Source organism: Protopterus annectens, chromosome 14.part0 (assembly GCF_019279795.1).
Source record: "Protopterus annectens isolate FY-2018-M chromosome 14.part0, PAN1.0, whole genome shotgun sequence".
In the NCBI taxonomy this organism is placed as follows: Eukaryota; Metazoa; Chordata; order Ceratodontiformes; family Protopteridae; genus Protopterus; species Protopterus annectens.
Window position 1 is genome coordinate 387,037,356 of NC_056748.1, and position 18,232 is coordinate 387,055,587.

An 18,232-nucleotide genomic window follows, 5' to 3' on the forward strand; every position below is an offset into this window, starting at 1 on the left:
ATGTTTATGATAGTTTGGCAATCCCAGAACTAGTGAGGACGCTATTAACTACTTTAGCTTACAAAAGGCAGATTCTGCCTCTGGTGTCCATTGTAACAAATCCTGCGCTGCCATAGGCGTCTTATATATAAGGTCAGTTAAAGGTGCAGATTCCAAGGCATAGTTTGGAATCCAGCTTCTGCAAAAATTAGTTGTACCCAGGAAGGACATCATTTCTTTCTTGGTAGTGGGTTTTGGTGCTTGCAAAATTGCTACTTTTCTGTCCTCATCTAACTTTCTACCTTCCTTGGATATTACATATCCTAGGTATTTGACCTGTTTTTTCCATAGCTGCAGTTTATCTTTGTTTACCTTATGTCCCTCAGCGGCTAAAAATCATAGAAGTGTTATGGTATCTTCCCTACAATCCTGCTGGGTGGGGGCCGCCAGCAAAATGTCATCAACATAAAGTAAAACCTGACTGCCTTTTGGTGGGTTGAATCCCGCCAAGTTGCTTGCCATTTCTTGTGAGAATATCATTGGACTTTCACAATATCCCTGTGGTAGGCATGTATATGTATATCTTTTTCCCTGACATGTAAATGCAAACCAATACTGGCTATCAGGGTGTATCTGTATTGAAAAGAATGTGTTGCTAATGTCTACCACAGAAAAATACTTTTGTTGAGGTTTTATGTCATTTAACAGGGTGTGTGGATCTGGCAATGTGGGTGCCCTTGGTATTACCGCATCATTTACTGCTTGTAAATCCTGGACCATACGCCACCCTCCATTGACCTTTTTAACTGGAAATAAGGGTGTGTTACATGGTGAATCAGGAGATTCTACTAGTATCCCTCCTTTAAGTAATGCTGCTATAACAGGCTTTATCCCTGTCTCTGCATCCTTTCTTAAGGGATACTGTCTTTTTTGTGGTCTAAATGCTGACTTTGGTGTGATAGTAACTGGCCCTGCTGTACGAATTAGTCCTACATCTGATTTTCCTGTTGACCAGAGAGTCTCTGGTATATCTCGCAAGGCGTTTTCTTCCTCCTTTAATAGGAGTGTCCATCAGCTGTCTTTGCAAGATTGCAAGTGCACAGCTGGGTTTGTCTGAGTTACCCAATTCAGTTTTTGTACTTGTATTCCCTGTCCTGGCAGTTCAGTTCTGTTTGCTTCTCCCATTTCGTGGCTTTCTCTCTTAGGTCTGCCCATTTTATATTTTTGTTTTTGGTTAAGCTAACATGTGGTAATCGATTAGATTTATAAAGTGCAAAAAACTCTTGGGGCAGTGAACAGCTGGCTACACTGTTCCCCTCTATGTCCCAGTACAGGTCATGTAGTATCAATTTGTATGATCCTTAAATAATTCTTTCTCATATTCCTCATCAGGTCCTGGTGTGTTACAAAAATACAGGGTACAGTGCAACAGGTGTTTCTTATCAATGTCAAGGGAGGTAAACTTGCTGATGGCTACGTTTTTTAGTTCCTCGGTCACAGTCCCTGGACCAGTCATAACTAAGTCCTGGCTGTACCAGTAAAACATTTCACCCCCCGATTGCACCACAAAGGTGTTAGTTTGTCGCTGTGCTTCCATACCCTGCATGGTTGGGACTACTGCTATACCAAATATCTGCATAAGATCTCTGCCCAAGAGATTTACTGGGCATTTTGCAGAAACTACAATTTTGCTTCTCTGTGTTAATCCTGAAACTGGATCAGTTATTGCAATGTTACGGGAGAGGGGCTCCTGATACAGCTGTCCATTAGCTGCTTTGACCAGTATGTAATCAGGTGGCTCTGTGTTTTCTGGTAATTTGGAGGTGTGTATCAGGGTCCGTGATGCCCCTGAATCACACAAAAATTTGACCTCCCTCCCTTCTACCAAGAGTGTAACTTCTGGTTTTGTGTCTGCTCAATAGAGCTCCTAGCTCAATAAAGCTAGGTCTAATATTTCATTTTCTTCATTGTCGCTAACTTCCTGCACTTCCTCTACTCCCTCTTTCACATTCTCATGTGTCCTTTCTTTTCTGGCCCCTTCTAGTGATTCTTGACTATCATATAGTCAGTCCTCACCCTCTTTGTCTTCCGTTGTTGCTTTCTTATTTTTCCTGCAATCCCTTGCCAAATGTCCCTTTTTACCACATTTAAAACATTCTCCCCTTTTCTTACTCCCTTCAAAGTCCTCTGATCGCTGATTAGACTGCTTGTTTCCCTGTGCATTTTTCTTGCCCTTTTTCCCAGACTGTACTACATAAACTTCTGCTCCGTCTTCTACAGAAAATACTTGAGCCTTCTTTTTCTTTTTGCTATTAAAATGCCTTTTGGCATGCCCAGCATATTCAAGTAATGATTGTAACCTGCTTGTACGGTGGTCTACCATGTGTTTTGTAATAAAACTGTTTATAGGCGTGCTACTGCCTTTTAAAAATGCATTCTTTAACTGCTGTTCATATGGGGAATCTTGCGTTTGATCTTCGGGAACCTGCATTCCACAGTGGTTATTAAAACATTCTAACAATCTGGCATAGTACCGGTCAATTGTTTCACCTTCTTGTTGGATGCATTGATTAATGCAAGTCCAGTCTGCCCTAGGTTTCCATTTTTCAGAGATGCGGTCTGTAAGACCTTTAACTCTAGTGTCTAACTCTGCGCTGCTATGTGGGAGGGGTCTTTGTGCAGCATCACGAGGATTCCAGTTGCCACAAATCATGTACCAATCTGGCCCTACAGTTTGTCTAACTACCTTTTCTATTTCTTCTCCGTTTAAGTTATAACTTAACCTCATTCCTTATAAGTCTTCTGAGAATTTTCTAAAATTAATCTTCGGATGGGGAATTCCCTCAGTGGCTTTCCGGATATCTTCCGGAGTCCAAGGTCTATATACTAAAATAGTTGGGTCCTGATTGTCTTGACCTGCCTGAGGGTTAGGTACTTCTATAAGCGGGCATATTTCTTCTTCTTCTCCTATAGATCGTGAATTCTTAACTATTTGCCATAACTCGATACCTTCTTCTGAATTATTTGCCTTTGTTCAGGACTTGGTCCCGATGGGATCTCTGATTTTAGTTAGTTTTAGTTTTATAACATCTCTATCTTCATTGACCACAGGATATAGTGGGGGTGGACTAACCTGTTCACTCGCTTCATATTCTGGTAAGGGAGGTGGAGGTGCTGATGCTATTACTAAGTTATTATCCTCCTTATCTAAAAACATTGCTTTTGAATCTTTGTTCTTCTGGTCCCTACGGTTTACTTCCTCCAGCCACCTGTGTGCTTGAGGAATTCCTAACCGCCGTTGTTTTTTTACCTGACCCTTGGAATCATTTTTCAGTTGTTTAATAAGTTTGATAAGCGAGGATTTTTTCTAATTTTCCATCAAATTCATACTTATTAACCCATTTTGAAAAATATCTAATATTATCGGCGCGCTGCGACTGCATATATTTTGTGTCTTCCGTTAACGGCAGGTTCTGGGGTGTTTTTATGCAATTATTACCCATTTTATTTTACCTTTGATTGTTACGTAACCTCTCTAATTTTAATGTGTACCACGGATTTTGTTATAGTCTCTTCAGAATGACTGCCTACTTATTCTGTTTCTCCTGATCTATGACAAGACAGTACCTTTTTTTATCCCTGACTGTAAGAAAAATACAGTCTGACAAAAAACAATACACATCTAGTCCCTGATCTAAAACAGAAAACAGAAGAAAGTAGATTCACCTTACCTGAGCCCACGTGATAGATCACCGATTCGCAGAGACCCGTCCTTCAGTCACAGATCAGAAAGTGGCTGGCCTGTTTTGATGACAATTCAGTCAGAGGACTTTCCATATAAGAAGAACTGATTTGGTTTCTTCCCCGTACGGTTTCAGCCACCTGGCCGTCTGATCCGAGGCGAAGAGAGGGTTCCGGTCCGAAGGACCAATCTGTAAATGGAAAAACTTCAAAGATCAATGCACGTTAGGTTCAAGCAAGGCACCCTTTATTACTTGCAGCAAGGAGACAAAGCATATAGGTACAAGGTTTGTCTAACTTTCTGGTGATCAGTATGTTATTCATATACAGTTCTCTTTATGTCACACAGAAAATGTTACTAATCTACTGCTGACGTAGTTGGACACAGCTTTATGTATGTTACACAGATAATGTTACCAGACTTATTGCTGACATGGTCAGATTATTGCTGTCTTACAAAAACATTTGAGAAAAACAACCTGGCCTTGGGCTTATTTTAGCCCACCTTGACTCTTCAACTCTTCTATTGTACAGTTCTAATACATGTTACATTTTGTCTAGATTCAAGGTACATTTCTAGCTTTGGTACAAGTAGTGCTGACTATGGTTTAAGCTTTCAAGCATCTATTGTTTTCTTTATCAAGGCTTCTAGCAGCTGCACATTTTCTCATGGCATAAGCAGAATAAAATCTCTTGTTAAGTTTCTGGTAGCTGCACATATTTTCATTACATAAGCAGAATAAGGTGTCTTTTATTAAGTTTTTAGTAGCTGTGCAGATTCATACAGCATGAACAGAATAAATGTATTAAGCCTTTATTGCACTAAGCATGCATATTGCTATTATGCATTTTTCTAACAAGATCCATTGCTGAAAATTATGTGCCCAAACTCTGAAAAATATACCATGCTACTCCCATACACAAAGGAGGGACCTCCACTGAACTTAACAACTACAGACCCATTGCAATACTCTCCCCCCTGGCCAAAATCTTAGAAAAGTGCATTCATACCCAAGTACTAAAACACCTAATGGATAACAAATATTCTATCCCCTACCCAACATGGTTTCAGACCAGCCCACTACACCACTACAGCCCTACTCAGCTTCACGGACACAATAAACCAACTCAAAAATAAAGGCCTTCATGTGTCAACTGTCTTTTTGGATATGTTCAAAGCATTTGATACAGTATCCCATCAAATCCTGTTAAATAAATTATACCACTATAACCTAATCTAAATCCACTCTAATCTGGTTCCACAACTACTTAACTGACAGATACCAGGCTGTGAAATGGGAAAATTCTCTCTCACCTGTGTTACCCGTAACTACAGGAGTCCCACAGGGGTCTATCTTAGGACCTCTACTTTTCACAATTTGTACAAATGACCTTCATACCTCCACTCAACATGCTTCTATCATTTCAGTATGCAGATGATACAACTCTAATCTGAGCTGCACAAAATACTCCCACCCTCCTGCAAACTACTCAGTCAGACTCCCTGATGTAGAAAACTACCTTACCAAGGCCAACTTATCCTCAATCCCAAGAAAACACAGCTAATGATTAGAACCAGTTGTAATAAAAACATCAATAGCAGTCAGTTCACCGTCTACTCTAAAACCTCCACCCCTATCATACCAGTGACACAGGCCAAGCTAATAGGAATAACCATAGACTGTCACCTAAAATTTGACAGTCATGTCAACTTGACCATAAAAAAGTACATGCCAAACTATGATCTCTCTACCGCATTAAACCATTCCTCACCAACAATACAAGGCCCACCATTGCATGCTCCCAACTTCTGTCCACCCTACTCTATGCATCCCTCATTATAACTAATCTTAATAAAACTGACCTAAGCAAAATGGAAGCCTGTTACAACAGAATTGCCCGCTTTGCTACTAACTGCCCATATCGATCCCACCATTGTACTGCTCTATACCAGCTCCACTAACCTACCGACTTATAATCAGCTCTGCCTTTGCCATTCTTTATATTACTTCCCCAATAAGTGTCATGCCCTAAATAACCTAGTACAACAGCACTCAGCCACAAGGCCTCTTTGATCATCAAGCAAATTATTATTACAAGTCTCCAACAGCAATAATAGTTTTGGTGATTCATTATACAGTGGCAAAAAAATGGAATACCCTCCCCATTACCATACAAAGCACATCCTCTAAAGCCACCTTTAAAAAACTCATCAGGCAACATCTGACCGAAAGCTGGCAGTACCATGACTGCTCACCAGGCTAGAGCAATCAAAAAATACACATTTACTTATGCCCATCTTACCTTACTAAATACCTACTTCTCAACTAAATTTGTTCAAGTTAAATTACTGCTACAATCTAAACCAAGACATAAGCTAATACTATCACTATTCCAGTAACAACTGGCAGTAACACATATTACTAATAGAGGTTTACCTACCTCTGCTGAAACGGTCTTAATTAGTATTGTAAAAATAATCTAATGTACTATGCTAAGTAGTGTACTGTGTTTAAATCCACAAATGTATACTTTGGAATCTTATTATCTATTATTACTATTAATGAATGTTCTTTGTTTCCCTACATTTGTACTGTCTTAATACCAATGTAAAATATGTTATTCCTAAACTTTATATGTATTGTGATGCAATACACCTAAATGTATTTATAATTTGTCTTTCTCTGTAGAGCTTTTCTCCCCGGGCCTCTGCTGAAAAAGGGCCTCTGGCCCAGACAGACACCCCCGGTTAACAAATGTAAAATAAATAAATAAAACTACAATTTCTGGGCCAGAAACCACTCATCTTGTGGTAGATAGGCTACCTAGTGCTTACCATTCCCACTGATAAGCTAGAAGGCTTCCCACCAACACAGAAAGGCTTAGGGGGCTCAGAAGCTTACAAACAGTCCTAGATACAGGAAATCTGTAACTGAACTAGACTAGTTACAGGAAAGGAGGGAAACAAGCTTAAAACTTGTTTTGTTTTTTTACAGAAAAGCAGCTAAAAAAGCAGTAAAAACAATTCAGATGCAGTGCAAGCTAGCACACTTGAGTGTGGAGCAATATTAAAGCAACTACAGTTTAAATAAATGCAATTAAATTAAAAAACGATTAAAAACAAGCGCAGACAGCAGTAAATTAGGAAAAAATAAAAATGGAGGCACTTAGAGTATCTCTTTCTCCTTCCTGATGCTCTTGCAGTCTGCATGATGCCAAAACTGTATCCGTGGAGCTTAAACAAGCGCAAGCCCATGCAAACGTGGGCTTTTAAACCAGAAAGTTGAAAGGGATGGAAAAACAGCCCAAACGGCCAATAATTTCTGGGCCAGAAACCACTCCTCTTGTGGAGATAGGCTACCTAGTGCTTATCACTCCCACTGATAAGCTAGAAGGCTTCCCTCCAACACAGAAAGGCTTGGGGGGACTCAGAAGCTTACAGACAGTCCTTGATACAGCAAATCTGTATCTGGACTAGACATCCACCTAGCTTCCTTTCTATCTCTCCCCCTCAAATCCTCCATCCTAGTGACAGAGCCACACTCCTTCCTTCAAACAACTCTTTGTCTTCCCTTTCTCTAATATATACTCTCTCATTCCTCGCAGTCTAATAGTTCTAATCAACTCAAGCCATTTTATTATCCATGTCACCAGCATTATCTGCTACTCGACAGCTGTATCCATGATGCAACTTACAGATAACTGCCAGTTTTACTAGAATCCCTTTTCACATTTTCTTTGCAGTCTACCTTCTTTCCTCCAATGTTTGAAATGCTTTGGTGTTTGATATGCTTCAGTGTTTTATTGCTTGTACTATTGATGTTCTTTGTATATCTTATTTGTGTATTGCATACCCCAGCTGATGCTAAAATAAGTTCCCTTGGATCAGTGCACTATGCTGGTCAGCAGATTTAGATGAAAATAACACCAATAAATAAAACTAGGTTCTGGACAATGTGTCATATTAGTTCATCTGTTTATATTATAGTCTCATGTGTTTGTGTATATATGAATGAGTATGCAAGTGCATGCGTGTGTGTGCGTGTGTCTGTCTGTTGAACTGATATATTTATGTATTTTGCCATTTTTTTTCCCACCAGTGTATGGTCCATCTCTAAAATGGATCTTCTTTGGATAAGTGCACTAACTCCATTAAAAGACAAACAAGTAAAACATAAATGTGCTTTTAAAATCAAGAGTGGTGTCTAACTAGTTAAGATGTCTGTCACATCCAGACCACCAGCCAAACATCTCAGCCTCTTAGCACACAATTCTGGACAGATCAAAATATTGGGGGGGTCAAAGGCCTAAATTCAGGAGCAGATCTTAAACATTGCTCTTATAAACTTAGAAAGATAACAGGTTTTGCAGTAGCATGCATTTTCTGAAGAATATGAGGTCTGAAACTCAAATATCTGTTATAATTTATTGACTTCAAGCATCGATGATTTGTTCAACGGATTTAAATGAAAATAAAACTAGGTTCTGAGCAACAAGTGTCGCATTAGTTCATCTATTTTCTAGTCTCATGTGTTTGTGTATATGTATATGAGTATACAAGTGTATATATGTGTATATGTCTGTCTGTTGAACTGATATATTTATGTATTTTGCCATTTTTTTTTTCTGTCAGTGTAGGGTTCATGTCTAAAATGGCTCATTGGTTCTTCTTTGGATAAGTCCACTTACTCCATTAAAAGAAACACAAATAAAAAATAATCGTGCTATTAAAATCGAGTGGTGGCTAAGTGGTTAAGATGTCTGTCATATCCAGACCATCAACTGTACCGCTCAACCTCTTTGCACAAGAATTCTGGACAGATCAAAATATTTGGATTCAAATGCCCAAAATCAGGAACAGATTTTAACCATTGCTCTTATAAATTTAGAAAGATAACAGGATTAGCGTTAGCACTCATTTTCTAAAGTATATGAGATCTGAAACTTAAATATCTGTCATTATTTATTGACTTCAGTCTGCAATGATTTGCCAGTTAACCACAAATTGCATGAGGAACATACCAGCAATATATAGCAAAAATTGGACATTCTGTGAAATTTGGGGCATTTAAGAGGCATTCCTCCAGCCACTTTCTACAAATTAACCTTTTTCCCAGAAAAAATATTGTTTGATTGGTTACCTTACGTTATTCATATGCACTGCATTGCATTTACCTTTGCACTTGTAATTATGGTAGACGCTGAAAAAAGTCAGAGCTAGATCAGAAGATGAAGATGTCACAAGCATAAATGCAAATATACAATACAAATAGAAGGGGATGCTGTGTTGATTACAGAGTGGCTCGTGAAGAGAAAGTGCAACAAGACGAGCAATAAATGGGAAAACTAAGCAGGCTTGGATATTTGGGAGGCTTTTTTTATGAAACTTGACAGCATGTGTTAGCTTAAGGACTTGTCTCACATCTATGTTTAGAGTAAAGCTCTTAAAAATTATTGTTTGCAATATCTACCCAGTGTCTTATGCTTTCAGAATCAGTCACATCTTGCAAATCTGTAACTCAACAATTAAATACAATAGTCACGACCTAATCTGTAATACATAAATACAAATAAGAAAGCTTTCATGGTGTAAACAGTTGCAGCATGTCTACATTTTTTTTTTTTATCTTTTGAAGGTCAGTCTTCCGAAACTGCATTTAAGCCCCCCCCCAGAAGTTTGAGTAGACATTACCTTTTCTGCTCTCTGCAAAAATGTGAACTATTTCATGCAACCTCTCTCTGACTGTTTTGCATGATGTCATTGCAAAAGGAATTCATGGCAGCTACACAGAGGGGGGAGGGTGATTAATGCTTGCTGGAAGACTCAGTAAAGTAGTTAAGAAATAAAGCTAATTTAAGCTCAGTGGCTGGACAGAAGAGGGGTGTGGATGTTAGTATTTAAAGCTTCTGAACAGGATGAGGTTTTTCCAAACTTCTTGTGAGGTGATAAGTGAATGACTTCTAAAAGCAGCATCTTGGCTTTCAGTTTCATCATATTTTTGTGTCCTGTGTGAGGAACAAGAGAGTTGTACATAACAGAAAAGTGTGTTCAACTGCTTGCTGCAGTGGTTGCTTCATAAGGAGAGGATGGCCCCTTTGACTGATAAGATGGACAAACTGTAAGCATTTTGCATGTTTGTATTATTTGATAGCAGTATCTATCAGCTTGTTCCCATGGATAATAAGACAGGCAACTAGTTTTTAACATTTTGAAAGTCTATGGCATAAAAAAGGAGGGGGTTATAGCAGCAGCTGGGGTGCAGAATAGAAAGCTAGTTACGCAGATCGGTTTGAAGAATCCAGAACACTTGCACTGCACATCTCCTGTGCTGCCATGCTCTGTGCCAGGCAGGTTTAGTTTGCCACTTTATTCTGATATTGACATTTGTGTGTGTGTGTGTGTGTGTGTGTGTGTGTGTGTGTGTGTGTGTGTGTGTGTGTCTCTGTGTTAGTGTATGTGTAATTTATTGCATTTTAGCTATATATTTATTTTTGTTGACTGGAATAGTATGCAAGAATGAAAAAGGAATGCATCATGTTTATTTTCCAAAATAAGTAGACAGTGATCACTTTAGGTGTACTAGTGTGAATTTTATTATTTAACAAAAGTACATTAGGCATATATGGAAGAGGTCTACCACCGTTTCTTTTAAATTTTTTATATGTCCACTCTCCCTGATGCAGAAAGTCTCTTTTGTGTTAGCATGAGAAATCATTTAATGCTAGTGCAAGCCAGGGCAATATTGCGAGTCACGGAACTCTTAAATCGGTGCTGTATCAGTGAAAGTGAGACATCTGTTATCCTTTTATATTTGGATTTTCTAATTGTGTAGACTTTGTATGTAGTCAAGAAATGAGAATTTTCTCTCTCTTTATTAGAAGCATTTTTGCAGTGGTTCAGGACAGATGAGCAATGCCTTAATATCCGTATGTAACAACAGATGTGACAACTGATTCGTTATTTTTATATCCAAAGGTCATGAAGTGCGTGACATCTCATATGTGTAATCTGTAACAGTCTCCCTTCATTTTGGTAGAATACCGTCATCACTGCACTATCGATTTATGTTCTGTGAGATGTGCTCGATATGTTGTGGAAACATTACAGTGACAAGCTTTATACTGTAACAGACTCCCTGTGTTGTATGAACGTTTGTAGTTTTTTTTTTTTTTTTTTTTTGAGGGTGCTAGTGGTTGATTTAAGTCCCAAGTACTGTGCCCAAATTTGGACCTGTTGTTGTTTCTGTGACTGGCGACAGTGGCAGGGCTTTAAATAAGTGGGTTTACGTATTTTCTTTGTCAATGGAAACTACCAGGAGCTCTTTGAAGCTTAAAATAAAAACTACATGCCTGCCAAGCATCACAGGGCTGTCACATGGCCAGCTTGTTTACTATCGTGTTTCCATTGATGTCAACAGTTGCCTGATTTTAATTTACAGCCGGAACATGTTAAAGGTGAAATACTTTACTAAGACAATGGGAGGAAATCAGTCTGCAGCAGAAGCAACAGCAATTGAATATTATATGCCATTGTGTGAACAGACATCTAGAGGTCTTGTTGCTTTGAATAGCATGCGACTGTACACTGGTAAATCTGCTTATTACTAGGCAATATTAGCATTTTGTTTGGATTACAGATAGTACTCTGCTAGTCACCACTGCAAAATCAGCCATACATGGAATCTGCTTTCGAAGAAAAAAACATTTCAAAGGGATTTGTAGGAGAAGAACTTTGTGAAACAGTGTGGTGTAGGGGGAGAAGGGTATCCGTGGGCATCCTTATTAACTAAGTAACTTTGCTTCCTAATGGAAAATAACGTGCCCATTGCTTTTATTTGACTAGTTATTACTATAAAGTGAATGGAGGAAGCAAAATGACTTTATCCTTTTGGTATTAGTATCTTGAAACTGCATTGGCAGGGTGATAACTGACAGTTGTGAAACTGCCTCCCCTCAGCAGAAGCAAATGTCATGACATTATGCTTCCATGAATAATCAACCGGTTAACCTTTGTTGTTACTCTTTGTGTTGATCAAACTCAGATGTGTTTCACTCATGGAAGAAGTACTAAATTAACATAATATGGATAGCACCATGGTGCAGTAGTGTGCACTTCTGCCTGCCTCACTATTCATTCCAGATCTCTGAAGTCTGACAGACTCTCTATGTCCTTCCCGCGTACACGTGGATTTTTCCTGGGGTATCCTGTTTGTTCCATATCCCAAAGACATAAAGATAGGTAGAAAAGTCAGTGTCTAAACTGGACCTCTGTGAGTGCTCATGTGTGTGAATGTGTGTGTAGGGGATGTGATGGACTAGCTTAGCTTCCAGGACTGGTTCTCCGCCTTGCACCTCTTATGTGCCAAGATAATGGTCAGTTATCCTACACCTCTGAGCAAGATAAACAGGTATGGGAAAATAAATCAATGTTTTTCAGTGATTAGGAGAACTAGTATGAACTATATTTTACACTGAAAAACCCAAATGGAACTGACATTCTGGTAGATACCATAAACATTCTACAGCTTGGATATTTACCAAATAATTTTTGCCCTGAACTGATTCGGTACAAACAAAAGTTGCCCAAGTAAATCAAGGTGCTTTAAAGCAGGAAGACATAACTTATATTTTTAGTAATTTAGACTAGTGAAAAGATTGACTATGTCACATTGTGTCATTCCTAAGTAGTCAGAAGTGATTTGACTTCAGAAATCTTCAGTCTAACCCACTGAGAAGCTGTAGATTCTCCTTTCCCCTGTTCTTAACTGTTTTTTTTTTTTTTTTATGGTGGTTGTTCTTTTGGGGTTGGCATTTGTTTAAAGGAAGGCACCAATGTTCATTATATTGATTTACTGCTGCAGTACCCTTAGTTGTATGGGTTATATCCTGCCAAGGATGTAACAGCCAGCCAACTTCTAAAGCTGTTAGGCACCTTCCATGCACCCAAACCATCAGTCAGCTCAAACTGAGCTAAATAAAAAGATAAGTTTGGGTGCCAAAACCCTCAGAGCTTTCCTGCCGTTAGAGAGAGTGTTCCTCTGTGGCTTTCAGTGACCGATGGCTGGCTTTTGCTGTTCCTTTGCTGGGCAGATAAATTCCCCTTGGGGAAAACCTTACACATTAAAGTGCACATGGTTTATTGTACTTTCCTTAAAAAAAGTTATTTTTAAGTAGGAGTTTGTTTTACTGGACTGTTACAAGACTTAATCATGCTTTTAAATAGGAGTGCCCTTTTTTTTCCTGTCAGTCTAAAGGTTGTTTAAAGTAATTGAAAAACACTTTTGTGTGTGGAAAAATTGTTTACTATACTTTTTGGGACTGGCAAAATGTTTTAAAGTGCTTTTGTTGCATTTTTGTGTTATGACGTGACTATCAAAGATTTTTTACTGAGTTTTGCTGTTGCAAGAGTCACAATTTTTGGCTTGACCATGGAACAAGCTACACGTTCCATGGTCGGGCTTTCTTTTATTCACAAAAAGAAGAAGTTAAGCAAACAGCTTTTGCCACCACAGCAGATTGGCAATTTGCCACAGCTGCAGGTGGGTGACTTCACTGAGGTCAAAGCTTGTTCTTCAGACCACTCATCTTTTGCTCCAGATACCTCTGGTATAGCACCTACAGCCACTATGGTCCGGGGCTTAGCCACCTCCTCTGCAGCTGTTGGTGTCCTTTCAGTGGGCAAGGGAGAGACACTTTTGTTGGTCCTGGGCGGGAAAACAGCGAAGACTTCCCTGCTTGGTGAGAATGTTGTGTCCATCCCTGCTGCTGCTATTAATAACACTGCTGGCACCATTTTTCCTATCTAAAAGAAAAAGAAAATTATACTTGTATTAACTCCTCCTCATATTTCCTTAGAGAGACATAGTTTACTTTGTATTGGGGTTTAATTCAGACTATTGATCCTTCTCATAATGTGGCTGAAACTGGATAGGAAGGTGAAGGAACAGATACAGGGTTTTCTCCTCAATTTTTCTGATTCATACTTAGAGAAAAGACCTCAGTTTCTGATTCTCCCTGTAGGGGTTTCTCTTTCTGTGAGACTATTTTCAGAATATGCCATTGTTTCAGTGGAAGAACACTGCCTCTCAGAAAATACTATGAGCTGGTATGGAAGGAATTTACAGAACCTTTACCCATTCCACCAGTTTGGTCAGCACTGCAGGGTATGTGTATCACTTTCTGCAGTTTTCCTGATAGTATGCCCACTGCCCCTAAAAGGGCAGATAGAGTATATATAAAGTTCCTCAGTCTTTTATTATTTTATGCACTCTTCACAAATCTGACCCAGCTGCTATAGCTTTAGTTAATCCTACTGCTGCTAAACATTTGGTTAGTTCCAATCCTACTCTTTTTGACAAAGATGGGAGGTGTGTTGATAAGTATGAAAAAAAGTGTATGCTTCTGCAACTTTGATTTCCAGAATTTTGAATTAAAGTTTATTATACCTAATTGTGATAGTATGAAGAATGTTTTGTTTGCAGTTTCTTACTGTGAGGAAAAATCTGCTTTAAATAAATTAGTTTATTCGCTTGTACAAGCATACATCTCAACCTCTTAGCTTAGGAAATCTGAACAAAGCCAGAAATGTGTGTGTGTGTGTGTGTGTGTGTGTGTGTGTGTTGGGGGGGGGGGGGGGGGGCTCAAAAATATGGTCAAATTTTAAATATTGCTCTTATAAACTTAAAAGGTTGCTAGAATAACAAGATTTGCATCAACATGCATTATCTAAAGGATATGAAGTCTGACACTCAAATGTATATCATTGTTTAGTTACTTCAGTCCTCAGTAAATTGCTAGAAAGCCACACATTTTATAAGGAAAAGACCAAAAATATGAGGCACAATTCTAGGCATTCTGCAAAAATCTGGACAGTTGAGAGGTATGTAACAAGTCACGACTCATTGTTTACAGTGTGTACATGACTGAGCTGATACTTCTTCCAGGGCTATGGCCACTGGTACTGTTTTAAGGAGGTTTGCCTGGCTGCTTTCTCAGAACCTCCTAGATGATGTGAAAAATGAGATTTTAAATTATCCCTCAGAAAGTGATTTAGTTATTAGTTCCTTCACTGCAGAGGTTATTAGAAAGTGTGATGAAAGGGGTAAGTAATTAGATACAGTGAATCTTTAAGATTTTTTCAGCCCTCCTTTTCTAAAATTTCTAAAGCATTCTAACATGTCATCCTGTTTTGGTAAAAAAAATAAATAAATAAAATGGTCTCAACACAATGTGGGTAAACAGGTTTAAGAAGAAATGGCAAGGGGCCTCCAAAAAGAATTCAGGACCATCCAAAGCCAAGGATAGTACAACAAGTCAGAATGATCTTGACCCTCCTCTCACCCTGGCAGTCTCTTTTCCATTCCAGAAAGTCTGAATGTCCACTTTTCCCTTTGCCAGCAAATAGTTTCAAACAAATGACTTCTGAAGAACTTTCATTAAGGTTGCAGATGGCAGTTGGAGGAAATCCCTAATTCCTCATCCACCAGAACAGACTCTTATTTCACCCTGTCCTTCAAACACAGGTGGTGATGATCTCAGGGAGTGATAGAACCATTTCCTCCTTTGCGGGTTAGAAGGGTTTTTATTCAATTATGTTTTTAGTGCTAAAGAAAGAAAATGCTTGGAGACCAGTCCTGGATCTTTCTTTCATAAACCTGTTTGTGATGGTACCCAAGTTCAAAATGATGATACTTCATAACCTGTTATGTCTTTTACTTTATTCAAGTTTGCTGGTAACCCTAGCAATTTAGTTATCAAACTGTGTTAGAGAGGTATTGGTGGAGATTAGTTGTGTATAAAAGGCAGTAGCATTAAGGCATCCGAATCAGGAAACTGATTACTCAATTATATGTTCATCATGCTGTAGAATAGGGGCTCTGCCCAATGATTTGTAGTTCCTGAAGTTGGATAGTCCAGTCTAGGTATATTACAGATGTAGCCTAAGGGAAGTTGAGGTAAAGATGATTATTTGTAGAGCTGGAAGGAAGGGCTAACCAAGGCCTTCAGCCATAAACTTTATTTGCAGCGTTTTCATGGAATGACTGTGTGGGACTGATCATGTGTGATGGAGTTATCACTAGGGACTTGTTAACATCATATTTTAGTGCTGTAGATATTGCAAATATTTCTTAAGAATAACTGAGCAAAAGCAAATTGTCTATTTTTGTTTTATCTACCAACTAAGTCTGTGCTCCGTATACATATAAAATCCCTTTCTCTCTCTGGGTGTGTGTATGTATATCTATATCTACGTAGCGCTCTATCTTTCTTTCTATATATGTATCTACACATATATATATATATATATATATATATATATATATATATATATGTATGTATATATATATATATATATATATATATATATATATATATATATATATAAATGCATATAGGTTCATAGGTAGGTACTAGGCTATTGGCCCTAGGACCTATACAAGCCTAGCCAAAAAGGTACCCTGGCTTTCGCGACCCAAGAAAATTATTTTCCTGTGCCTCTGTCGAACAGAGACACAGAGGTGATCCCTGGGTGAATTTCTTATTTCCCATCCAGTCATCAAGATTTTTTTTGAAGAGTGCTAATGAGGAGCATTGTTTGATATAGATAGGTAGTTTGTTCAAGAGTATTGGAAGTCTTTGGGACCGGAATCTATCTCTCCAGCATGTTCTGTTTATTGTGGTGACAAGGTTTAGGTCCCTAGAGCGTGTAGCTCGGAGGGATTGGGATTTCTTTAACTGGAGCATGTCCAACAGCTCTGGGTTTGAACTTTTTATGTTAGGCAGAGATCGCCTCTGAGTAGGCGATATGCGACGGAGTAAAGCTGGAGTTTTTTTAGATGGTCTGCGTAGGGCATCTGTTTGAGGCCGGTAATCCTCTTTATGAGGTATTTCTGCGGCCTTTCCAGTTGTTGTAGATGTCTTGTGAGGTACATACCAAAAGGGGCATTGTACTCTATAATGGGTCTAATGAGTGATGAATAGAGGGGAACAATGACCTCTTTTTTTCCTGGATGAGAAACCTTTTGTGATGAGGTGTGTCACATAGAAGGATTTCCAAACTACTGTGGCGATGTACTTATCAAAGGAGAGACTGCTGTCCATCTGTGTCCCAAGGTCTCTTATCACACTTTAGGTGTTAAGTAGACTACCATCTATGTGGTAGCTCATGGGTACAGAGTTTTTACCAAAGGGGATGACAATGCACTTTTTGGCATTGAGCTTGAGGCCATTGCTTTGACACCAGGCATCTGTCTCAGTGAGGCCCATTTGTAGGATGTTATATGTATATAAAATAACTGAGTGTGTGTGTGTGTGTGTGTGTGTGTGTGTGTGTGTGTGTGTGTGTGTGTATATATATATATATATATATATATACACACACACACACACACACACACACACACACACACACACACACACACAAAAAAAAAAAACCTCTTTAAAATCCAACGAAAAACTGAAACTATATCCAAAAAACTTCGTAAAAATCAGAATTATCCAATAGCAATGTCGAAAAAACACAGAGAGCCAGTAATTAGCACTTTCGTCCAATTTAATATGTTGGACTTCAGAATAATGTGTGTGTGTATGTATAATATAATATTATATATATATATATATATATATATATATATATATATATATATATATATATATATATATATATTACAGTGGATATGGTTTACCTTCATGTGTGCATTTTGCGCACGGGCGAACAGCAGATGTGTGAAAGGATGTTTACAAAGTTTGCAAATGAACACAAAAAGGTTTGAATGGGCGGATTGCACTATAGTGGGGATCGGAAAATAGTCCCTTTCCTCACTGTACTGAGATCTCTGAGTTAGTATATTAAAGTAGGGGTGGTGTGTGGGGCGCACTTCATTACATTTTGTATTCAACATTTATGTTCGAAAATCAGCTAATCTGCTTTTCGATTTGCTGATTTTTTGAACATTGAAAACTGTCGCTGTTTTGATTTTTGTGGTTACGATTCGCTCATATGAGCAATCGCACCAGTGTATTTCGCTGTTGTAAAGGTAAAAACCAGTGGATATAATATATGTATATATTTATATACAGTGGATATAAAAAGTTTACATACCCCTGTTAAAATGCCAAGTTTTTGTAGTATAAAAAAATGAGACCACAATAAATCATTTCAAAACTTTTCCCACCTTTAATGTGACCTGTAACCTGTACAATTCAATTGAAAAATAAACAATCTGTTAGGGGAAAAAAATATAAAAAATTAAAAACGTACAATACGCTGGTTGCACAAATGTGTACACCCTTTAACTAATACTTTGTTGTGCATGCCCACCCTTAAACTAATATTTAGTTGAAACACCTTTTGATTTAATGCGTCAATCCCCACACCCCCCGCTCTTTAAATATACCAACTCCGAGATCGCACTACAGTGCAGAAAATGGAAATCTTCCCATTCTGCACTGTACGGAGATCTCCGTTGAAACGTTCAAACTTTTAAAAGTTCAATCATATGGTGTCGGCCAT

The 18,232-nt window shown here is 38.4% G+C and overlaps 1 protein-coding gene across 32 annotated transcripts in view; it reads left to right on the top strand.

The window, feature by feature from the left end:
* Nucleotides 1–18,232, top strand: part of SORBS1 (sorbin and SH3 domain containing 1) — a 4,096,285-nt gene that overhangs the window by 2,944,095 nt on the left and 1,133,958 nt on the right. For 11 of the 32 annotated variants that reach the window (XM_044056114.1, XM_044056129.1, XM_044056120.1 and 8 more), the window contains exon 1: nucleotides 9,611–9,839. The exons of 3 other annotated variants lie outside the window; for them this stretch is intronic. In XM_044056114.1, the coding sequence (XP_043912049.1) occupies nucleotides 9,808–9,839 (32 nt within the window). In that variant the 5' untranslated portion in view covers nucleotides 9,611–9,807. Of the gene's footprint in view, nucleotides 1–9,607; nucleotides 9,840–18,232 lie in introns of those variants that run through there. 18 more of the 32 variants (XM_044056126.1, XM_044056127.1, XM_044056125.1 and 15 more) reach the window with 11 other exon arrangements.